The 23,303-nt window shown below is 61.2% G+C and overlaps 2 protein-coding genes across 3 annotated transcripts in view; both read right to left on the bottom strand.

Moving 5' to 3' along the window:
* Positions 1 to 1,454: 1,454 nt before the first annotated feature.
* Positions 1,455 to 6,092, bottom strand: GPT (glutamic--pyruvic transaminase). The gene is made up of 11 exons (XM_047074353.1): positions 4,115 to 6,092; positions 3,881 to 3,970; positions 3,693 to 3,801; positions 3,378 to 3,511; positions 2,969 to 3,212; positions 2,761 to 2,840; positions 2,544 to 2,680; positions 2,256 to 2,430; positions 2,005 to 2,160; positions 1,789 to 1,901; positions 1,455 to 1,718 (listed from the first exon to the last, which is right to left on the bottom strand). The coding sequence occupies exons 1-11, from the start codon at positions 4,274 to 4,276 to the stop codon at positions 1,628 to 1,630; spliced, it is 1,491 nt and encodes a 496-aa protein (XP_046930309.1). The 5' UTR covers positions 4,277 to 6,092; the 3' UTR covers positions 1,455 to 1,627.
* Positions 6,093 to 6,429: 337 nt separating this feature from the next.
* Positions 6,430 to 23,303, bottom strand: part of PPP1R16A (protein phosphatase 1 regulatory subunit 16A) — a 40,495-nt gene continuing 23,621 nt past the window's right edge. For both annotated transcript variants that reach the window (XM_047074351.1, XM_047074352.1), the window contains exons 2-11: positions 11,203 to 12,225; positions 9,904 to 9,974; positions 9,681 to 9,826; positions 8,425 to 8,528; positions 8,234 to 8,358; positions 8,020 to 8,145; positions 7,856 to 7,931; positions 7,653 to 7,782; positions 7,322 to 7,487; positions 6,430 to 7,064 (exon numbers count right to left, since the gene is read on the bottom strand). In XM_047074351.1, the coding sequence (XP_046930307.1) occupies positions 6,690 to 7,064; positions 7,322 to 7,487; positions 7,653 to 7,782; positions 7,856 to 7,931; positions 8,020 to 8,145; positions 8,234 to 8,358; positions 8,425 to 8,528; positions 9,681 to 9,826; positions 9,904 to 9,974; positions 11,203 to 11,467 (1,584 nt within the window). In that variant the 5' untranslated portion in view covers positions 11,468 to 12,225 and the 3' untranslated portion in view covers positions 6,430 to 6,689. The remainder of the gene's footprint in view (positions 7,065 to 7,321; positions 7,488 to 7,652; positions 7,783 to 7,855; positions 7,932 to 8,019; positions 8,146 to 8,233; positions 8,359 to 8,424; positions 8,529 to 9,680; positions 9,827 to 9,903; positions 9,975 to 11,202; positions 12,226 to 23,303) is intronic.

Below are 23,303 nucleotides of genomic sequence, written 5' to 3'. Positions count from 1 at the left end.
CTTGCTTCCTTGGTGCCTCACCTGGAGCCTGGCTCTGCAGTGTCCACCGGGTCCTTCCGGCAGCCCCCACGGTCTACTACTGCTTACTTCCGCCGCTGGCACCCTCGCCTCCTTCTGGCTGTGCTTCCGGTGCCTTCCCCTAGCCAGTGGCCACAGAGGACCATGAAAGGCAGGTTTGTGTGAAAGGTCTCAGCCGGAGGGACGCAGCCAGCTGCTCCCCGCGACGCCCTCTAGCGTCCAGTGACAAGGCCAGGAGAGGAGGGCAGGCGGGCCCGAGTCTTGCCAGACTCCAGCCGGCTCTGTGGAGGGACGCGCCCCTCCAAGCGTTTCATGCCTTCTCTCCCCTGCCCAGAGCTGCATCCCAGAGGGCTCCCGAGGCCCAGAGGAGGTAGCGGGTGTGGCCCAGGGTTAGGAACCACCTCCAGAGCAGACAGAGCTAGAGTGCTAGTACTGGCTCCTAACCCTTGACCCCCTGAAGCCAGCCCAACCCTGAGAGCGACAGCTGGTGCAGCCACCGAGTGGGTCTCCTGTCACTTCAACAAGTTTCCTCGTCTGTAAAAAGGGGACTGCCATCCCTCCGTAAGAAGACTGCAGTGACCCACAGAGTGCGCACACCGTAGACACTAATCCTTGCTCTAGTGGCAAGGACAGAGGGCTGCACACCCGCCAGGGCCTGGGCCTCCCCAGGGTGCCCCTTTGTCAGCATTTTACACACTCGTGTTTCCACCCCTGCCCTTGGGCGCTTGGGCTTGGGAGGGGCCTCCACCCTCACTGGCCCCAGGACTGCATTTGCGCTAGGATATCACATCTCACACTTCAAATCCATACAAACAAAGCAAGAGTCGCTTGCTCATTCTTCCTCCCCTCCCCTCCCCTCCCCTGCTTTCCAGCAGCCTCAGGTGGCAGCACCAGGCCATCTGCCCATTTAGGAGGAAGACCAAGACGTCCTCCCTTGAGTGCTGCCCACCCATCCAGCCAGCTCCAGCCTACAGTTCACTGCTGCCAGGAGAGAGGTGGACAGTACACCAAGGGGAGCCAGGCCAGGGGACACAGCTTTCTGTGTCTTCCTTAGGCTACTGTTTCTGATGTGGCCACCCTGGGACTCAGTTCCCCTGTTTCTTTGTCCAGCGTCATCACCAACCCTAACGGAAAGGCCCAGTACCTTCCTTCACACCTCCTTCTCTTCCTAATTTTTATGTGAAGTTTGCCACTCTCTGCCTTGGGACCAGACACCAGAGTGGAAACGCAGCCCATGAGAGGCACCGCATCTGTTGTAAGGTCGCCTCCTCTGGGAGCCCTCCTTGACCACTCCTCCTGAAGGCTGACAAATGTCACCCACCCACCCCCCAGCCCCGCCGCGCAGGCTCTCCAGGCCCGCACAGAACCCCAGCTCAGAAAGGAACTCCGGAGTGGACAAAGGCAGGGGAAGCTCATACAGGTACGCACACCTGAAGTAGTCAGGCTGCTTCATAGCTTTATTGGGGGCCTGCAGAAAGGCAGGGGGCCCAGCCCCGCAGGCAGCAGGAGCAAGTCCTGAGGGCTCCAGAGACCCCCAGGGCCCTGGGCATGGTAAGTCCAGGGTCGGCCCTGCCGGCCCAGCCTGGCCCCAAAGCGGGGAGGGGAATGGTTAGGAGTACTCTCGGGTGAACTTGGCGTGGAACTGGCTCAGCTTCTCCAGCAGAGGCCGCAGCTTCTCCAAGGGGGGCAGAATGGTCATCCTAAAAAGGGCGGGAGGTAAGCAGAGGTGTCGCGGGCTGCGGGGAGGAGCCGCGCGGGGCCGGGCCTCACCGGAAGTGGTAGGTGCCTTCCTTCTGCCCGAAGCCACTCCCGGGCACCACGCAGATGCCGGTCTCCTCCAGAAGGCGCAAGCAGAAGAACATGTCGGGCGCCAGGCCCAGCTCCTGAGGTCGGGCGGCGGGGAGGAGCGGTCAGGGCTCGGCGCCCAGGCCCCGCCCTCCCCCGGGGGCCCCGCCCCGCCCCGCCCCGCCGGTCTAGGCCCCGGACCTGAGCGTGCTGCACGGCGCGCGGGGGCAGCTGCACGCGAGGGAAGGAGTACATGGCGCCCTGCACCGGGTTGCAGCGGATGCCGGGAGCCTCGTTGAAAACTTGCTCCGTGAGCTTGGCCTTCGCCGCCAGCTCGGCCAGGACCGCCTGCCTCTCCTGCGGCGGCGGAGGGCGGGCCGATCAGGCGGGGCCGGGCCGCGGTCGCGCAGCCCCCTCCGCACCCCCGCCCCCCTGGGCTCTTCCCCGCTCACCGCCTGGAACTGCGCGAAGGAGGGCTCCGAGGGTGCGGGAGGGCTGACCACCACGTCCAGCAGGAGCTGGCCCGGCACCGGCGGGCACAGCCGCACGCTCATCAGTTTCTGCATCTGGGACTGCACCGCGGGGTCCATGTTCACCACCTCCACGTAGCCGCCGCGGAACCCACACCTGCGGAAGAGGACAGATGTCCAGGCAGGGTCGGCGAGGCGGGGGGGTGGGGGGGGAAGGGGGCAGGCCGAGGATGGAGGCCGCGAGCCCTCTCCCGCCCGGCCTGCACGCACTCTCCCATGTAGCCTTTGGAGACCGAGTGGAAGGAGGCGAGCTCCTGCTGCGCCGCGTAGGGCGGCCCCATCTCCGTGAGCACCTTCTTGAACGAGTGGAACTGCGAGCCCTCCGCGTACACGTTGTCTTGGTACACCTGGGCGGGCGGACGGGCGTCACGGGGGGCAGCCGCTGCTGCCCTCCGACCGCAAGCCCCAGGCGAGCCCCTGCCAGCACCTCATCCGCCATCAGGAAGAGGCGCTCCTCAAAGGCGAAGCGAATCACGGCCTCGATGCACTCGCGGGCTTGCACCTGCCCTGGGGCGCGGGACATGCAGCAGGTCCGGGTCAGACTCGGGGCGCGGCGCTCAGCGGGGAGGGGGAGCAGGGAGAGAGGGCAGACTGACCGCGGCGGGGGAGGGGGTGGGGGGGAACGGGCGGCGCACCAGTGGGGTTGCCGGGGTTGATAACGCAGAGTGCGCGGGGGCAGCAATGATCCCGCGCCTGGGCCAGGGCGCGCCGCAGCTCGGCCACGTCGAGGGCCCACGCGCGCTCCTCGTCCAGGTAGTAATCCACCTGCACAGCGTTGAGCTCGGCCAGCGCGGCCGAGTAGAGCGGGTACTGAGGGATGGGGATGAGCACACCCGTGCGCGTGCGACCCTCTCCAGCCACCAGCAACTTCAGCACCGTCTGCAGGCCGGATGGGGAGGGGAAGGGAAGACAAGGTTGGTGAGGCCAGGGGCTGCACCTGTCCCCCGCCCCGCCTGGAACCGGTGCCAGGGTGCCAGGAGGAACAGAGTCCTGCCGGCCGCCCAGAAAGAGCCCCGGTGTCCTCCTGCCTCGGCCCTGGCCTACCACGATGGCGTCGCTGGCCCCGGTGGACAGGTAAATGTTACTGGGGTCCGCGGGAATGCCTCCGTCGCGCCGCTCGATGTACCTCGCTACATCCTCCCGGATCAGCTGGATGCCTGAGCTGATGCTGTAGGCCCCTGAGCCAGGAGGCGGGGCAGAGCGGGTGGGAAGAGAGGACACGTGAGGTCCCTTAGCAGCCCTCCCAAAGATCTCCGCCCCTTCCAAGCGGGTGGGCGGATCCACCCCTCCCTTGGGACAGCCTCCCTCCAGCTCCTGCTCCTCCCTGGGGCTTTGGCTGGTTGGGGCACTGGCACTTACCCAGGCTGTGTCCCCCGCACGCCTGCAAGATACGCTCAGCCCTTCTCTTGGCATCCTCGGGGAAGTCCGGGCTGTTCAGGAGATCAGGGTGGACGCAGAGGGCCAGGACCTGGGAGGAGCGAATGCTGAGGCCCGAGCACGTGGGCCGAGGGGGGAGAGGCGCCGGGGCAATGGCGAGCCAGCCTCACCTGACGCAGGAAGGTGATGGGCTTCTGCCCCATGGCCTGTGCATCCCCGATGTTGGCGCGAATGACCTCAGTGAAGGGCTTCTTTACCCCCTAAGAGGGAGGGGGCACAGGCAGTGAGAACGGAGCCTTTATTACTCTGGCAGGTCCTTGTCCTACGTGACTCTGGGGAGGAATGGAGCCGACTCAGCTGCCCAGGTGGAGCCTGGAGGACAATGGTGGGGCCCAGAGCCATACCTGCCGCAGCTCCTGCTCCAGCTCAAGGGCACGCAGCACGATGGGACCTCGCACCGCATACTCCACCTTCCGAACACAGGGGTTCATGGTGTCCAGCGTCAGCACCTTCTCCTTCAGCCCGTTCATTGCAACCTGGCTGTGGTCACCTGCCCTCAAGGCCATGACCCTACTCAGACCAGGCAGGAAGGTCAGGATGCGGCAGGATTCGGAAGTGGGGATAAGGGTAGCTGGATCCGGGCTCAGTGGGCTGGGGCTGGAAAGAGGGAGCCTGGGTAGGGGGGCTCAAGGTAAAGGGCACCCTCTTCACTGCAGCCTGCTGGCCCCACTGAACGGGACAGAAAAGGCTGAAGAAGGAGCTGGGGCCACTGGGCCCCGCCCCACCAGTCTGGGCACAGTTCTGCCCCAGGGAGCCATAGGGAGTGCATGAGGAGGCAGGCGGGGCTTGGGGCGAGGCCCAGTGCCCGCCCAGTGGCGCGCAGTGTCCCCACGATGGGGGGAGCAGGAGACCTACGTGGGGGGTAGGGACAGACAGAAGGTTCAAGAAGCTCTAAGGGACTCAGCCTGTGGGGGTGGGGGAGGTGCGCTGAGTGCCCTGAGGGGTTGGCAGGGCTGAGCAGGGCTAAGCCCCGAGGGGAGACGGAGCTGGGGCCTCTGGAGATTTACCCCAGCAGGGCTCTGCCAGGGCCGAGCCCTCTCAGGCCCCCCATCTTTGCTTGGGCTAGCAGGCCTGTCTCCCAGGCAACTGAGCCAGGCCTCTATAGAATCCTGGGGTTATCGGGGGAGGGGAGCAAAAGCTCAGATGCAGGGTTCCATCCGGCCCCTCCCAGGCTGGCAACCATGGCCCATAGGCTGCAAGAGCCCTGTGGTTGGACCTTGGTCCCAGATCAGCAACTGGTAGAGGCCAGAGTCTCCGGGCTGACGTGTTGGAGGCGGGGGCAGGGCAGCTCTGGGCCTTTGGAGGGCCCTCGGACACCTGGGACACCTGGGACACCTCCACTGCTCTTGGTGGCTGTCCTGCCCTTTCACCAGGCCCCAGCCTAGAGCTGCCCTTGGGTATCCACACCACAGGCCAGGTGACCTCAGTTCCCCTTCCCTGGAGCTCCTGATTGGTAGAGACAAGGGGAAGCAAACAGTGATAGGCCCTCTGAGCCCCACCTTCCCAGGCCCTGAAGGGAGCTGATAGGCCATGCCCAGGGGTGGCTACCCCAACTGCTGACATCTGACAAGGTCAAGGCACCAGCCCTTTGACAGGGGCTGTGGGCAGCCAGTCAGGCCCGGGCTCCTTGGCTCCCGCTGGCTGGAAAGGGAAGAACAGGACCCCCAAGCAGCCAGCCGGTGTCTCACCTCGCACCCCTCGTCTCGGCTCTGTGCTACCTCGGGCCCCCAGCGCACAGGCCTGCCCCTCCAGGACCCAGCAGCCCCAGGCGGAGCCGGCCCCCTCCCGCCCCTGGCAGGAAGGCCCAAGTGGCAGCTGTGTTAGCAGGTGGGCCTTGGCAGCTGCACCGCCCCACACACTAAATTTACCCAGCAGCCTACCCGCTGGCCCGCCCCAGTCCTGCCGAGGACACCCCTCCAACCACTGATGCTCAGGAAAGGGAGGGCCCTGCAGACACAAGGCTGACTGGGTCAATATCCACTGGGGAGGAGAAGGTGACCTCAGCCCATTTCACCCAGCTCTGGTGGCCATGCAAAGCTGCCCACCACGGACAAATGAGCTGGAAGTGCCCTCAGCCCTCCCACTCGAGGCCCCTAAAGGGCCCCTGTCACCCTGACACATCGTGCCCAGCCAGCTCAGAATCTGGGCGGCCAACCACTGGCCCCCTCTGCCAGCCCGGGCAGAGGCTGGCGGCCAGGTCCCGGGATCAGGGCTACAGGCCAGGAACAGGGGACTCATCCCCCAGGGAGGTTTCTGACTCTGGCCTTGTACTGATTCTCCCCTCCGGCTATGGCTCGAGTCTTGTGGAAACACCCCCCCCACCTGCCCTTCCGAGCCAGGATCCCTGCCCCTCTGGCATGGATACCCCCAGCCGTGACCCACCCCCCCCCCGCCCCCTGCCAAGGAATGTCCTTCCAGAGCTCCCTGCTCCTCTCCGGGAAGTGAAGAGTTACAGAGGAGCCTCCAGGAGGCTGAGAGGCAGGAAGGAGGGTGCAGCATAGGCCAGGCTCCTCGCCCAGTGGCCGTGGGCCTCACCCCTACGCAGTGCCAGGCAGCCACAAGCACCTACAGGCCCCGAACAGGGACAGGCACACCCAGGAACAGCAACACGGCACTCCCCACCCTCGGGACAGCGGCCCAGCTGACACACACGACAAGGCAGGTGGCAAAACAGCCCTTTATCAAGTCACAGGATGAAACTAGGTCACTGCAGCCAGGAGCCCCCAGGATGGCTTCTGCCACAGGCTCATCCCTGAGTGAAGACGCTGGCATCCTAGATGCAGGAAACAGGGAAGGCCCTGCACCGGCCGCCCCTGAATAGCAGCACCGGGCACACACTGGGGTCTCCGGAGCGGGGTCCCGAGGTAGCCTCTGGCTGGGCCTGGCAACGGGACCCTCACCACTCTCCGTGCCAGCCCCTCACATGAGCAGGCAGCACGGCCTCTTCCCCGTGGGGGCCTCCTCCGAGGGTGCCGTGAGCTTAAGCAGGGGCGGATCTCCGCCAGCCCTGGAGCTGCGCTCGGGCTGGGGGGTCTCGGCGTCCACATGTAGGCCGGACTCCGGGACCTCGGGCCCCTCGGGTGGGGGCCGTTGCAGCTTGGCAGCAGCTCGCTGGCGCTTCAGCTCCGCCAGGGTGTGGTGGGCCTTGGCCCGGGCCAGGGCGTCAGGCGCTGTGCCGTCCAGGGGGCTCAGCTGGTAGGAGACACTCCGGTCCAGCCGCTTGGAGTACAGGTGTCGCCCTGGGGTGCCTCCAACTTGGCCGTTGTGTGGCCTGGCCAACTCAGGGTCCTCCTCCTGTTGGGGAAGCGTGGGCCCAGAGGCCATCAGGAAGGCCTTCTCTGGCCTCCCTTGGCCTTGGGCCCCAGCATGCACGGTGGTCAGGTGGCAGAAATGAGAGTGGGGGCAGGAGCCGCCCCTGTGGCACACTAGCCCTGTTTATGGGCACAGGGACACTGCTCCCGCCGGCTAGGGAGTCACCAATGTCACCACCCAGAGAGGGCAGGGCCTAGGCCCCCAGCCAGCATGCCGGAGGTGGACGGCGCAGGGCTCACCTCGCCGGACGTGGGTCGCAGCTCTGCATCCGTCTGGCCGTCTTCGTCCTCCTCGGGTGGTTCTGGGCTGGTGGGTGGTGGCTGTTGCCACACGATGGCCTCCTGGGCATGCTCCCTACGGTACAGGCTGGTGCGCTGGGTCAGGCTCACCCTCCTCACCACCTTTCTGGGGGAGGGTCGGGGGAAAGGCTGTCACTCGCCCCGCAGACTGCCCAGAGCTCCAGCTGGCACCTGAGCGCCGCCGGCGGGGGCAGGGGTGGGGGTGGGGGGGCGGGAGGGGGGGGGGGTCTGCCCGCGGAGGGTAGGACACCGGGGTCGACTGCGCGCTCACCCCCGGCTGCCCGCGCTGGAGGTGCGGCGGCGCAGCAGAGAGCGCTGGCGGCCCTGGGCGCGCAGGAGCGCATCGTGCTTGTGCTTCAGCTCCAGCAGCTTGGTCCGCACCTCCTCGTCCCCACACACGTCTGGGGAGAAGTGGGTGGTCACCGGTGCCCTCTCAGCCACCCTCTACAACCGGCGGAGGCGGCCCCAGCTCACCAAGAGGTGTCTCGTCCATCAGAGACCTCCCGTTCAGGTCGGCCCCGTGCGCCACGAGCAGCTCCAGCAGGTGCACCTGAGGGGCCAGCGAGCCCGGGCTGCTGAAGGCCTCAGAGGCAGGAGCCGCCGGCCCGGGCCCGGCTGCCCCCGCCCCCGGCGCTCACCTGGCCCCAGTAGGCAGCCGCGTGCAGCGGCTCCCAGCCGTCCTGGTCCTTGGCGCTCAGGCTGGCTCGGTGTTGAAGCAGCAGGGTGGCCGCCTCACTGAACCCGTTGGCGGCAGCGATGTGGAGCTGCAGGCACACCGCCCGGCCCTGAGTCCCCGCCATGCCCCTCCAGCGGCCACCTCCCGACCTGCAACCCACGTGGCCCCATCGTCACCAGCGTGGCCCCGTGGTCCCGGGGGGCGTCGATGTCGGCCCCTGCCTGCAGCAGGCTTCGGATGTCGTCCAGCATGCGCAGCTCCGGCAAGGCCCGGGCTTCCTCGATGCCATCCTGGGTAATGCCTGCAAGGCAGCGGGGCTCAGAGCTGGCACCCGGGCACCCTGGCAGGCAGGTGGGGCCGTACTCACCGCGGTCGGCCATGGCTGTCTCAAGGCAGTCCAGCGTCCGCTCATCCTCACACAGGTCGTAAGGCATGTTCCCGTCAGTGTTGACGGCCAGGAGGTCAGCACCACTGCACGCAGAATGGACAGGGGCTTTGGCCACAGAACGCTTCTCCCCCACGGAGGCCTCCAGTCCACCCGCTGCAGAGGCCCTCGGCCTAGGGCTGCTCTCCTGGACGGTGTGGGTTGAATGTGGAGGAGGCCCAGGCCCCTGGTGCCCCTGGGACCATCTGGCTGTGGACCTCAGCTCTGGATCCTGTACTCACACCAGGCAGGCCACCCCCCAGTCTCCACCCACGTCTGAGCTCCAGGTTCCTGACACCCATCTGTCCCTGTCAACCTGCACAACGGGCCCACGTACCAGGGGGCACTGCTGGGACTCTAGAAGCCTTGGGGAGCAAAAGACAGAGGGAGGAGAGCCCAGATGACAGAAGACAGCTGCAGAGAACGGGGCTCAGGCAGGAACATGGCCCCAGGGAAAGACAGGGAGCTGAAGGGAGCCCAGAACACAAAGGTGGGAGCTCGCTGTGGAGAGGAGCAGGGAGGGGGTAGGGGCTGTCTGTGCACATCTATCCCTCCTACTCTGCGGCATCTGTGTGTGAAGGGGAGAGACTGCCACCCGCCCACACACCCACCATCAGCACCTGGACCACTCCGAGGACAGCCTGGGCCCCTGGCCGTCTGCTCTACTACAGGGGTCCCTATGGGGGGATTCCTGGATGCCCCTTTCTGTTCACCAAGGCCTGTGTCCGAAGCAGCTCTGCCCTGCTCCGCCCTCCTTGTCAAAGGCCCCACCTCCGTCTTCACCACTGCCACCCCCATCATTCTGCCCAGAGTGGCAGTTCTCTGGGCAGACCCCAGGGAGGACCGGAGCTAGAGGTCAAGGCCTGCCCTCAAGGAGTTCCCAAACCCCTAAGAGTGCTCGGCAGGAGGGTGTGCCCAGGCTGACAGCCTGCCGGGCAGACAACCACACTGCCCTGGGCACACGCTTGTCCCCTTGGCGTCAGTGTCTGCAGCCTCTGCCCAGGCCCTGATCTCCACCAGCATGAAGTCAGGGTAGGCAAGGGTGAGAGGGAACACAAGAGGCCAAGGGCCAAGTGTGCTTCCTGTGGAGGGGACAACAGGCTCGTGTCTCAGGAAGAACTACTATCTGCGAGGAAGGCCCTGCCCGCTGGCCTGGCTGCGGCCCCTCCCCAGCTCTGGCCACACCAGCGGGGCCCTACCGGGCAATGAGCAGCTCCACCAGGTGCAGGTGGCCACAGGTGGCCGCGGCGTGCAGGGGTGTCCAGCTTTCGCTGTCACGGGCGTTGACCTCGGCCCCGGCGTCCAGCAGCTGCCGTACCACGTCCCGGAAGTCATCGATGCAGCTCTACGAACCACAGAGCCTGAGGCCAGCGCCCCGGCCAGCGCCCCCTCCTCTCCCACCCCACCCTCGGCGTGGCTGACCTGGTGCAGCGCCGTCAGGCCATCCTCGTTGGCCAGGTCAGGGCTGACCCCGCTCTCGAGGAACTGGCGGACTGTGAGAAGGGGGCGGGAAGCGTGGTCAGGACGCAGGGCTAGGGGTCCTGCCAGGCCAACACTGTTCAGCCCGGGCGCCAGGTACCTGGGCGGACTGCTGTGCCACAGCCGGGAGCAGAGAGTGGTGAGGAAGACAGAGGTGTGGGTGGCAAGAGGGACACCCGAGTCCAGGCTGAGGGCTCAAGAGTCGGGGCTCTGGGTATCTGTCGGCCCCCAGGTGGGCATACACAGCAGCCCTCTGCCCCCAGCACCTAGCAGGACCCACCCCTCCTGAATCAGGGCACTCCCAGCCCTCAGGCTCCCGTGTGAGCGCAGGCCCCCTGCCCAGCTGCAGCCTGCAGTGTGGGCCCCAGGCATCCAGGCCCACCCCCTCCAAGGTCTCCCTCAGTAGAGCTGATCCCTGTCCTCACTCTTCAGTGGTCCCATCTGGGGCCTAGCCTGTCACCAAGGTCATCCCAGACCTCCTTACTGGCCTGGCCCTCCCAGATACGCTCCATGGGCAGCAGGGTGATGCACCCCACTTCCCACAGTTCCCTGAGCCTGGGCCAGCGGCACACCCACCACGCCCTCCTCTACCGCCCCTGCCTTGAGGCACTGCCTGCCTCTCCTTGCCCTCTGCACCCCAGCCTCTGCCCTGGAGGACGGCAGGACGAGCCTTCAGGAGCCCCTCAGGGACAGCAGAGGGGCCATGAGCACACAGGGTGCAGGGGAGGAACGAGGAGCCTGTCACTGCCCAGGGCGGTCCTGATGGGGAGGAAGAAGTCAAAGATGGGCAGAGGCAGGTGTCGAGAGGGCTGGCCTGCGGGGACCCCTGACCCCGCACTCTAACCTGCTGAGGTGGGCGTGGCCACCCTCCTTTACACAGGTGGAGACAGGGCCCAAGCAGGTGGTGGCCAGGCCTCTCCTGGTCATCGCCCAGCACCCTGGCCAGAGGCACCGAAGAGGATGGGCCACTCCCAGCCCACCTGAGCCAAGCCCTGGGCACTGCCCCGAGCTCCTGTGGGCTCCCCGATGCCCCTGCCCAATCCCATCAGCCTCACCCCTGCAGCAGCACCCCAGTGTGCTGCGCCATCACGGGTGAGCCTCAAGTGGCCGACCACTGAGAGCAAGCGCCCGAGGACACCAGGCCAGCCCCGGGGCCTCCGCAGGACAGCACTGTGCCCTCCGCAGCTCTCTCCAGGACTGAGGTGGAGGACAGGGTCTGCCCTTGGGCTCAGCCATGCTCACCTTCCTCCAGGTCATTTCGGGCAGCAGCCTCCAGGAGGGCAACGCTGGGAGGGAAAAGGACCCGCTTCTGTGGCCGGCCGCTGGCTGCCTCCTTCCATGGCCGCGGCCGCTCCTGGCGGCCCTTCTTGCCCTGGGCCTCCTTCTCAGCCTGGGCCCACATCTTCACCTGCTGGGCACGCCGCTTCTGGGCGTGCTTCAGCCGCTCCTGTGTGCTCATCCTGCCCACCATGGGCATCTCTGCCAGCAGCTCCAGGTGCTCGGCCATGGCGGGGGCCGCCTGCCCGGGGGACTGCTCGGGGCACCAGGTGGGGGAGCACCGGGGCCAGACTGGGCCTGAGGGGTGGGGCAGCTGGCTGGACTGGCACCCTTGGGGGCATCCCCTCCCCAAGGCTCAGTGGTGCCCTCCGCCCCTGGCAAGGCTGGGTCACGAGGCCCCACGCCGTGACCAGGCCCGGGCAGAAAGGGCAGGGTGGGAGGGCACCTGCTGCCTGCCTCTCAAGAGCCCCGGCACCTCGGCTACTCAATGGGCAGGGCCTCACCTCCCTCTTGGGGTCAGGGTGCACAGCCTGTGGGAAGCAGCCCACGACCTGGCCAGCCTCGGTCCAGGGTCTGAAGCTAATTACCTAGATAAGAGAGGTGCAGCGTCCTGGCACTTGGATGAGGGTGAAGCGGGGGCAGGGCAATGGGCAGAGGCCCCCTCACCTTCCAGGCCTTAGGATCCTGGGTGGGGCCTGGGAGCAGCCATGGCCTGGCCTCCCCTCCCCTCTCCCTCACTCTTCCAGGGTCAGCACGTTAGTGCTAACAGGGGGGTGTGGCCAGAGGGCGGGCCCCACAGCCACAGAGAAACCGGGGCAGGGCGTGCCCTCAGAGTCCTGGGGTCTCGGCCCCGAGTGCCCAGGAGTGAGACTGTGTGAGCAGCCAGGGTACCAAGGGCACGGCAGGCCTGGCGACTATGTCTTCAGGAGGGCCTCCTTTTGGAAGAGCAGTTGATCAGGCCGCAGACAGCAGGTGGCATCCACCAGCCTGTGGAGGAGAAACAGGAAACAAACACATCAAGGCTGGCTCCAGGTGGGGCAGGCCAGCAGGGAAGAACACTAGCCCTGCCCTGTCCCAGCCAGGGCCACGGGACACATGGGACAACATTCCTGGCAGGGGGTGAGGGGGCTCACTCAGAGTTCCCAGAAAGGGCAGTGCAGCTGAGAGCAGAGAGCAAGGACCGCTGTGCTGACAGCCACAACGGAGACTTCCCCGAGAGGCTGCCCCTCCAGGGAGTTGTTCTCCGCAAGTTTCTCAAGGCCCCAGGCTCTGACCCTGGTCCCCACGGCCACACTGACCTATCTGCCCCAGGCTTGACTGCACAAAGTCACGGTCTCCTTGGGCTCTCCTGGAAGTGCTCCGAGGGCTGTGCCAGCTACAAACCAGGGCGAGCGCCCGTCTTCTGCGAGATTATCCTTCCCTCCTGGCCACTCACAGCCCCTCCCTTCATGCTCCCCCCACCCCCAGGAAGCAGGCCACCCCACACACACTTGGCCACAAGGTGTGACTGTCACCTCTCTGGGCCTTCCAGGGAAGCTGACCTGAACAGCCCACCCCAAGAGACCATCAGCAAGGAGCAAGGCAGGGGAGGGGGCCCACAGAGGATGTGACGATGCCCCACCCACAAGGAAGGTGGCCCACCTACAGGCCCCACAGGGCTGCAGGGGCCAGGTTCACTTCTCAAAGGCAAGGACAGGCACCAGTCCCAGAGCCACCACCCAACTGCCAAGTTTAGCAAGATTTAGAAGGCATCATCCACCCCATCACTCTACAGACAAAAAGATTCTGATGCCCGCGTCCTACAGAAAACCAAGAGCAATCAGCTGTGCAAACCGAATACACGTCTTCTGGTTTATTCATTTTAAAGGCCATCCATGAGAACTCATCGCTGAGCAGGATCTGGAGAGCACCCCCTTCCCCCAACTAAGCCACAACAGGAAGAACCCCACAGCTAACATGGGTCCTCAGCCCCCAACTCTGGCGGCCCCAGCCTCCTGAAGCCCTGGTGTGCTGTGGGCCCCTCCAGCAGCACTCCTGGCTGTTAGATGCCCAAGGGCAGTCTCCATGTACCCTTGGGCAGGTCCTCGGGCTGACGACTATCTCCTCTAGAGCCCCAGTGACCCTAGGGTGACCCGGGGAGTCCCAGGAAAACACTGCAGTGGATGCCGGATGCCAGGACAGTCTCCCTCAAGGAGTGACACAGTGCCCAGTGCCTGGCCCCTCCGGGCTCAGCCCTAAGCTTTCTGGCCCCCAGCCCCCTCCCAGCCACAGTCCGGGAACAGCTGCCACAAGTACAAGAGTTGACCCTTAGCTGAGCCACCAAGGCCAGGGTGGCTTAGTGGAGTCCCACCGAATGGCCACGACGCCACACCCACGTTGCAGGGTGGTGGGGGGTGCGGGACGGTGGTGGGGGGCAGGTAAGCAAGGCTTCTCCTGCCTCGTCTACAAATTTTCCCCCAAGTCTCTCTGGAATGTCAGAGAGAATCTGAGTGGGTTTTTTTCCAGGTCTCAGCTCTGTGCCCAGGTAAGCCGCACAGGAGTGTGGGAGTGAGATGGGAAAGACAAGAGGAGCCTGAGGACAGCCCTCCCCCCTCAGCCCGCACCACTGGGCCATCCCCAAAGACTGTGGCTGAAGGCGCAGGACCCAGAGCCCAGCCCGGCGTGAACAGACCCATGCTGGCCTGAGTGTCTCTGCAGCCTTGCCGCATGACCCCCACAGCGCCTCCAGCAGGCCCCATTTGCTACACAGGGAAACTGAGGCCATGCTTACACCCAAAGCCCCCTGTTGACTACTTCACCACATCACACCCTCAGCGTCTGGGTGAGGATTAGAGATGGTGCCACAAGAGCCCGGAGCCATGGCTTCACTCGCCCACGGCCTTGTTCAGAGAGGGCAAGAGACTGGCGGTGGAGGCTGGGGGAGTCCACCTGCTGGGGGGCCACACAGGCAGCACGGGGTGGTCACTGCAGGGAGCACAGAGGGCCACTGCAGGGAGCACGGGGGGGGGGGTCACTGCAGGCAGCGGGGGGGGGGCACACAGGGAGCACGGGGGGCCACTGTAGGGAGCATGGGGGCCACTGCAGGGAGCACGAGGGGCCACACAGGGAGCACGGGTGGCCACGCAGCACTAAGCAGGGGTGGGGGGGAGGCTGCTTCAACACACAGCCACGGAGGGCAGGATCCACCTCTGTCCTCACACCAAAATCAACTCCAGACTCATCAGAGACACAGACCTAAGGAAAACTAAAGCCACAGGAGTACAAGAAGGAAAGAGTATCTGTGTGATCCCAGCAAAGGGGAAAGCCTTTCCAAACTGGACACAAAACGCAGGAACAAAAACAGAAAACCGATCAATCCAGTTGCACTACATGTTCCAAATGCACAGAAAAACAAAGCAAATCAAAGCAAAACCTTACAGGGGCCCTTGGGGGGGGCTCAGTCGGTCAAGCGTCTGACTCTTGACTTCCACTCAGGTCATGATCTCACAGTTGGTGAGTTCGAGCCCCAAGTTGGGGTCTATGCTGACAGCACAGAGCCTGCTTGGGATTCTCTCTCTCTCTGCCCCTCCCCTGCTCTCGCACACTCTCTCTCTCAAAATAAATAAACTTAAAAAAAAAAAAAACAACTACAAAACCAGAAAACACATGGTCAGCTGGCCAAAATATTTACAATAAACATGACAAAGTGGTCCTCAAGTCAAGTGGCGGGGCAGTCCAAGGCAGTTGACAAGACAAAGGGCACAGATCCCATCAGAAACATCCAGTCAGACAGTCGCCTCCCTAATAATTAACAGTAGGATGGGAGCTTGGACAGCACACATGGCTGGGCCACAGAGGCCAGCCTCTAGAGAGCATAAAAGGCTGTAGACCAAACACTCTGTTCGAGATACTTCCCTGTGGATACACCTGCCACTACTCAGAAGACAAAGGTGAAGACACCACTGCCAGCCCAGCAGAAGACCCCTCGGAGAACTGGCAAGGACACGGTGGGGGCTCCACCTCCTCAGACCTCGGCTGAGATGGAAGGGAACACAGAGATAGGCTGGATGAGGGGAGCAGCATCGAGGAGGGGGCTTCTGACCCTGTTCTCAACCCCCCGGTTCTGAAACCCTCGCCACCAATGACCTCAGCCCTGTTTCTGGGCCTTCACTCTCCCTTGGGAGTCCCAGGTCCCCTCCACCCTGCTCCCTTCCCGCCAGCCTTCTCTCCCCACCTCAGCCACCCCCCCCCCGCCCCATTTCTCGCTGTGGCCTGCAGCCCCCTCCCCCCTCCTCTCCATAAGAGTCCCAGCCGACGACGACGTGAGCCATCAGCTGTGCCTACCACCCACACCAGCCCTTGCTGTGGGCATCGCCCCACCGCCGCGCCAGGCCTGAATTCCTGGTGGTCTCAATATTCCCGTGACCATGTTCAACGCCCTGCCCCCCAGTCTCGACCTCTTCTTCCTGCCAAAGGCCTCGCCCTCTGCCCCAATTATGCCCTCGACCCTGTCACCACCAGTAACTGTCCCCTGACCCCCACTCTGGCATTTCGGCTCAACACCCCCTTCTCAGGCCAGCACCTGCCCCAGCTCAGTCCTGCTGACCCTAGCACTCCAGAGCCCCCACGTCCTCATCTGCAACTTCAGGCCGTACTCAGCCATCACACACTCTGTGACCCTCCTGACTTACAGCGCCCAGATGGGAAGCCCGGCCTGTCCAGCACCACTGCCCCAGCCCCGAACGAACCAGCAGAGCCAGGAACTGAAGGCCACACATCAGACAAGCGCAGGGCCCACTCTGTGGAGGCTGCTTTTAGGCAGCAGGCTTGAGCAATGGAAGCCTGAGTAAGTAAGGGCACTCGTGGCGACCACCCACGGGGCTGAGTACAAACAGGCCCCTCACGACCCGCCTCAAAACAGCCACAGGTCCCAGCTGACCACAGTGGGTTACTGACAACCCGGCAGTTACCAAAAGAAAATTCTATAGTTTCCATACCTCCTCACTCCCTGACTGAGCTACAGCTCCCCCCACCCCCACCCCCCCGCTCCTGACAGTCTCCGCTTTGCTGTCCTGCCTGCTGCAGTGTGTTCAATAAACTTCTGTCTCCTTTGTTCTGTCTTGGATGAACTGTGTCACCGTCCAGGTGGCCAGCGTCCACCCAACTGGGAGCCCCACACACTCCATGGCACTACTTCTTCCAGAAACCTCACAGCTTCCCTTGCCTCTTCTCCCATATTTTCATGCTCAGCTGCTGACACGTTTCATGAGAAGACAGAAGCCTTTAGACACAGATGTCCACCTAGTCCAACGACCCACCTGCCACTGGCCCCCCGCCACAGTGCTTCACCCCACAGCAAAGACCCAGACCCATGCCCAGTGGACCTCTCTAGGACCCGTCTTCCAACGTCGGCTCTCTCCTGCCTCTGGGTCCTGCCATCCCAACCTAATTGAAAAACAACAAACCTGCTGGATGAGACAAGGATATTTGTATCACTACTTCGAGTCATATTTGTACTAAACTTCTGGCTAGTGCACCTGGGCACGAAAAAGAAAGAAATGGAATAAGGATAGGAAGGGTGGAAAAAACTCATTATGTGCAAATGACATTGTGTAGGATAAAAACCTGAAAGGTCTTTTTCTTTTTTAAATGTTTATTGAGAGAGGGAACCAGAGCATGCATGAGCAGGGGGAAGGGCAGAGAGAGAGAGGGAGAGAGAGAATCCCAAGCAGGCCCCATCCATACTGTCAGTGCAGAGTCTGACGTGAGATCACGAACCTGAGCTGAAATCAAGAGACAGATGCTCAACAACTGAGCCACCCAGATGCCCTGAAAGATCCTCTAGGAAAACTATTGAAATTAATTAAAACAGAAGAATATTGGTAAATACAAGAGTAATGTAAAAAATAATTGTATCAGGGCGTCTGGGTGACTCAGTTGAGTGTCTGACTGTTGATTTCTGCTCAGGTTGTGATCCCAGGGTCATGGGATGGAGCCCCTTGTCAGGCTCCGTACTCAGTTTGAGATAAGATCCTCTCCTCTCCTCTCCTCTCCTCTCCTCTCCTCTCCTCTCCTCTCCTCTCCTCTCCTCTCCTCTCCTCTCCTCCCCTCTCTCCTCTCCTCTCCCCTCCCCCCTCCCCTCCCCTTCCCCAACTCTCCTCTGCCCCTCTTTCCCCTTTGCACTCTCTAAAATAAAATTAAAAGATTTTTTTTTAAAAAAAGAAAGAGGGGCGCCTGGGTGGCGCAGTCGGTTAAGCGTCCGACTTCAGCCAGGTCACGATCTCGCCGTCCATGAGTTCGAGCCCCGTGTCAGGCTCTGGGCTGATGGCTCAGAGCCTGGAGCCTGTTTCCGATTCTGTGTCTCCCTCTCTCTCTGCCCCTCCCCCGTTCATGCTCTGTCTCTCTCTGTCCCAAAAAAAATAAATAAACGTTGAAAAAAAATTTTTTTTAAAAAAAGAAAGTGGGCAAAAGGTATGAACAGACGTTTCACTGAAGGGGATATACATATGGCAAAAATGCCCATGAGAAGATCTTCAACAGCATCAGCCATCAGGAAAATGTAAATTAAAACCACAGTGAGATATCGCCGCATGTCTATCTGAATGGCAAGGGTTTAAAGAAAATGGGTCTCACACACTGCTGATGGGCATGTAAAATGGCACAGCCACTCTGGAAAACAGTTCGGCAGTTTCTTACAAAGAGTAAATGTGTGTTTACCATAGGACCCAGGAGGGGCACTCTTGGGCATTTGTCCTAGAGAAATGACATCCAAGTTTACACAAACACCTGAACATGAACTTCATAGCAACTTTATTAGTAATAGCCCCAAACTGGAAACACCCCAGCCCTTCAACGGAACTCTGGTCTACCCACATCATGGGACACTCTTCAGCAATGAAAGGGTCCAACTATGGATGCACACAGCCTGGGTGGTCTCAAGGGCACTGGGCACCTAACAGTCACACCCCATGTGATCCCAGTGATAAAATATCCTCGATGTGGTCAGATCCTAGGGTGTGGGGTGGGGGCTGAGGGAGAAGATGGCCATGGTTACCCAGGCAGCACAGGGTCCTTGTCGTGGAGCTGCTCTGCACCTTGATTCTGGTGGTGACAAAAACCCACACGTGTGACAAGAATGCGCAGAAGTAAACACACACGTGTGTGCACACACATCCAGGCACACATAAAACTGGAAAAATCAGTGTGGACGCTAGTGTCCCAGACGTCTTCAGGGGACTGTCTCTCTGAACTACTTCCTACAACTGAATGTAAACCTGCAGTGATCTCCAAATAATGTTTAAAAATAAAAAGAGTGAAAAAAGGATGGCCTGGAGAAGGAAGTGGTATTGGCAATACATAACCAATCGATAGAAGAACTACTAAAAAGCAAAAGGAAACCTTCCGCCAAACAGGGAATGGGCCAACGACCTTCCAAGACCCCCTCACGTCATCCACAGAAGGTGCCCCGCCCCGCCCGCCAGGCCATCAGCCACCAGGGAGACACTCCCTCAAGAGCTGGGGAAGGCACCGGGGACCTGTGGCTGTCCCGGAATGGTATCCACATCCTCCAACAGCCACCCCACTGCAGGCACTGCCCTAGAAGAAGCGTGCCCGGGTCCCACACTGAACCTGCTCCAGGGGCATGGCTGTACAGGACATTCCCAGGAGAGCTGGCCAACTGGGACACTGGGCTGTGGGCTCAAATGCTCAATCGATGTCCATCTCCCTGAAGCTTCAGGAAACGCATGCTCAAGGGTCAAGGGCACACATGGCTCCCTGAGCACCTGGCCTCATTGGCAGTGGGGAACCCCCAGGATCATTCCAACAGAATGGGAGGGATCGGCCGCCACATAACTCGCCTGTCACAGCATCAGGATGACCTTCAGAGACCTGCTCTGTGAGGCTGGGGGGATCATCATCCTCACTTGGCCCAGGGCACCAGAGGATTCTCAGGGGAGGAGCCACATCCACACTGTGCCACGGTCACCTGTCATTCTAGGCTTTGAAGTCTCTCAAAGCCAACACAGGAATGGGGTTAACGGCCTCCTACTCTCAAAGCGTCCTTCCTCCATGTCCTAATCTCTCAGAGTGGCATATGCCTGTTCCTCTGTCCTTCTGCCTGTCTCCCACCACAGTCTCAGGGACCCATTACGGGCAGCCCCTTGGTGGACCTAACTCCAGTTCTGCCTGTGCTACTGCCTGGGGCCTGGGACCTCCTCCGGTCCCTCAGACTCCCCTGGTACCAGCCTCCACCACCCAGGAGAACCCCAGGACGGGAGTGCCTGCTCTGGTTACGTCCTTGGCACTAGCCAACCCCACCATGGCTCAACGACCCTGCCACCACAACGGCTACCAAGGCAGACCTGGGCTCCAGAAAGCCCACATTCCCTGCTCATTCACTCGTTTCTTCCACAAGCAGCAGTCCAGCTCCTGCCTCTCCAGGCTGGCATTCAAGGGAAGGGCGCTAGGTGACCATTTACAAGGTGCCATCCCATGGGCAGGAAGGAGCAACCAGTCTGAGTGAAGGGTCAGCATAAAGGCCCAGAGGGAAGACACCTGGTGAGTTCGAGAACTAGGAAGCAGGTAACAGCAGGAGTGGGGAGGCCCACGGGATGGCCCACGGCGTGGCTGGACCCTCTTGCCAGGGAGGGGAGGGGAGGCCCCGAGAGGCAAGGCCGGAGCTACCCCTGGGCCCCGACTCCCACTGGGTCTGTATCTTTCACAGGTGCTGCTCTGCTCCCAGCTGGAGCTCCAGCCTGTCTCCACACCGCAGCCCCAGGGCACTGAAAATGCTAACCTCAACCCCCTCACCTCTGCATGAAGCACCCCCATGGTCCCGACAGCCCCACGGAAGGCCAGGGCTCAGACACACAGCCCAGACGCCCTGGACTCAGGGCCTGCACAGGTTTCCACCCCAGCACTCGGCAGCCCTGCTCGTCACCCTGGCGGGACGCCCTCCCACCACTGTGCGGCCAGCCTGGATCTCATGGCAGCCGTGCGTGCCTGGGCCCGGGACGGACAGGCTTCCAACATTTCCCCCAGTGTGTCGGGGCCCCCTCCGAAAAGTCTTTTTTACGGGGAAGTGTGATACAAACACAGAAGATACCCAACACACACCTAAACTGGAGGCAGAACCATGCGAGCGCTACCCCCTCAGGACGGGGTCAGGGCCTCCCCTCACTCTTCTGGCGATCGCTACCTCGGGTGTGGTTTTTCTACCTATGTGTCCACGCACACCTTCCAGGCACGGGAGCACGGCACGTCCAGTCGGAGCTCTGTGGCTCTAAGGGGTTGGCCTCTTATGACTGTAACAGTCCGTTATGGGACCGTACACGCTCCAATTCACTTTTCTTCCGTCCTGACCTCCAACTGTCCCAGCACCGCTTGTGTGGTGGCTGCTTCCCCGCACACTGCTCTGTGGCGCCACCTTGGACATAAAGCAAGTTCCCACACATCTGAGGCTGTTCTAGATTCTCGACTCTGTTCCACTGGTCCATTTATCGGTCCCTGAGCCTGCACGAGGTGTCCTACATGCTGTGGCTCTATAACCCATCTCCTCTCTGGCTCCCTGGCCTCCCATCAAGGACTAACTCACCCGGTCTCAGCTTCCTCTGAGACCCTCACAAAGAGCCTACATCCTTTCTCAGCGGTCTCCGTGCTCCTCGGAGCCCCCTACCATGACACAGACCTGTAGAGCCAGACAAAATGCAAGCTCTCCGGGATTCTAACCCACAGAATGAAATTTCGCTCCGCTCAGTCACAACTGCCGTGTGACAATCCTGCGAGGGGGTCCTGGGAGTGAGGCCCCGGGGGCCAGAGCAGGCTCTAGACACAGGCAGGGACCACAGCGAGCTCTGGTGGCAGTGCCCACGAGGGGCCAGAGTCCGGCGGGCCTCTCCCCAGAAACCAGAGGCTCCAAGCCTCCCTCTCCCCTTTCCTCACCCTTTGCCACCCAGCTCCAAAATAAACTGAATGAACTAACAGCAAGGTGTCAGGGGCCTAGACGCCCTAATGAAAGAAACTTGGCTGGAGGCATCTGCACTTGAAAAGAGGCTCACTGAGGACTGAAGGGAAAAGCCAGCTCTTGGCTAGGAGACAGAAAGGACTTCCAGAAGCTCCAGGTCACCTGGAGGCCAACACAGGCTCCAGTCCCTCAGCAGCCGCACTGTCCCATGGTAGCCTCGGTTAGCCTAGTCCCTCCAATGGGCCAGGACCCCATCATGCAGATCTGGAAAGCAAAGTCCGTCAGATACAATAAGGGCAAAACCACAACGCTGTAACCCTGGGTCTGCTCTGACTCAAACCTCTCTCCCCAACAGACGATGACCCTTGCGCCTCGGAAGGAAGGGAAGCTGGGGGCGTGAGGGGTGGAAGAGGCATGGGGGCCACACAGCCTTAGAGCAAGAGATGTGTGGATCTGAGCACACACGTGCCCAGGGCGAGACCCCGCCCCCCCATAAACCCAGTGGGAGAACTAGAGGGGCATCAGAGAGAAAGGGAGTTCATGATTAGCATACAGATTCCTGGAAGCTGGAGGCAAGAATGGTGAACAGAGAGGACGGCGAGAGGGTGTGTCCATGCAACAATGGAGGTCAGAAAAACTCAAGGACATGATACAGGGGACAGGTGACACATAAAACAGCAGAATCCCCATGAGCCTGAAGCCAGCAAGAACACTGTTCTTCTAGGGGTACAGGACCTGGGTGACGGGACACACAGACAAGAGCCCATAGTTCTGCATCTGGCCTAACTCTGCAACAGAAAGACTGACATCGTTTCCAACTTTTGCAACACAGGATTATGAACAACGTGACAATGTAACTTCTACCACACTTGCCTTGTAAACGTGGTGGCATAGTCCACTTTAGGACATACACGCAAAAGAACTGAGGACAGGGACTCAGATATCTGTGCACCAATGTTCACAGCAACATCATTCCCAATAGCCAAAAAGCAGAAACAACTCAAATGTCCCCTGACAAAAGAAAAGATAAACCAAATGTGGTATATACGTACAAGGGAATATTCAGTCATAATAAAAGAAGGAAAATCTGATACATGCTACAAACGTATCTGACCAAAGGGCACATGTAGTAGGATTCCACGTCTATGAAGTACCTGGAATAGGTAAATTCACAGAGACAGACACAGAAAGAATGGTGGTTGTCAGGGGCTGGCAGACAGGGGTGGGAATTGTTTAAAAATGACAGGGTTTCTGGGGCGCCTGGGTGGCTCAGTCGGTTGAGTGTCCAACTTCAGCTCAGGGCATGATCTCACATTTCATGAGTTCGAGTCCCGCATCGGGCCACTTGGAGCCTGAAGCCTGCTTCTGATTCTGTATCTCCCTCTCTCTCTGCTCCTCCCCCACTCATGCTCTGTCTCTCTCTGTCTCAGAAACAAATAAACATCAAAAAAAAAATTTTTTTTAGGGGCGCCTGGGTGGCTCAGTCGGTTAAGCGTCGGACTTCAGCTCAGGTCACGATCTCACGGTCCGTGAGTTCGAGCCCCGCGTTGGGCTCTGGGCTGACGGCTCAGAGCCTGGAGCCTGCTTCCGATTCTGTGTCTCCCTCTCTCTCTCTGACCCTCCCCCGTTCATGCTCTGTCTCTCTCTGTCTCAAAAATAAATAAACTTAAAAAAAAATTTTTTTTTAATGACAGAGTTTCTGTTTCGGTTGGTTAAAAAGTTCTGAAAATGGGTATTGATGATGGCTGCACAATACTGCAAATGTACTCAATGCTACTGAATTGTACCTAAAAATGGTTACAATGTTAAATTTTATATTACGTACATTTTACCACAATTAAGGGAAAAAAACAGTAGGGGTGCCTGGGTAGTCTAGTTGGTTAAGCATCCAACTTTGGCTCAGGTCATGATCTCCCGGTTCGGGAGTTTGAGCCCCACATTGAGCTCTGTGCCGTCAGCACCAGTCTGCTTCGGATCCTCTGTCTTCCTCTCTCTGCTCTTCCCTTGCATGCCTTCTCTGTCTTCCTTCTCAAAACGATTATTCAGTTTTGAGAGAGAGAGAGAGCAAGTGTAAGTGGGGTAAGGACAGAGGGAGGGAGACAGAGGATCCGAAGCAGGCTCC

This window comes from Lynx rufus, unplaced genomic scaffold (assembly GCF_022079265.1).
Source record: "Lynx rufus isolate CCGP_SWC_20201006 ecotype Redwood Valley unplaced genomic scaffold, mLynRuf1.p SCAF_12, whole genome shotgun sequence".
Classification (NCBI taxonomy): Eukaryota; Metazoa; Chordata; class Mammalia; order Carnivora; family Felidae; genus Lynx; species Lynx rufus.
The sequence above is the reverse complement of the archived record's forward strand: the minus strand, read 5'-3'. Positions and strand labels throughout refer to the sequence as shown.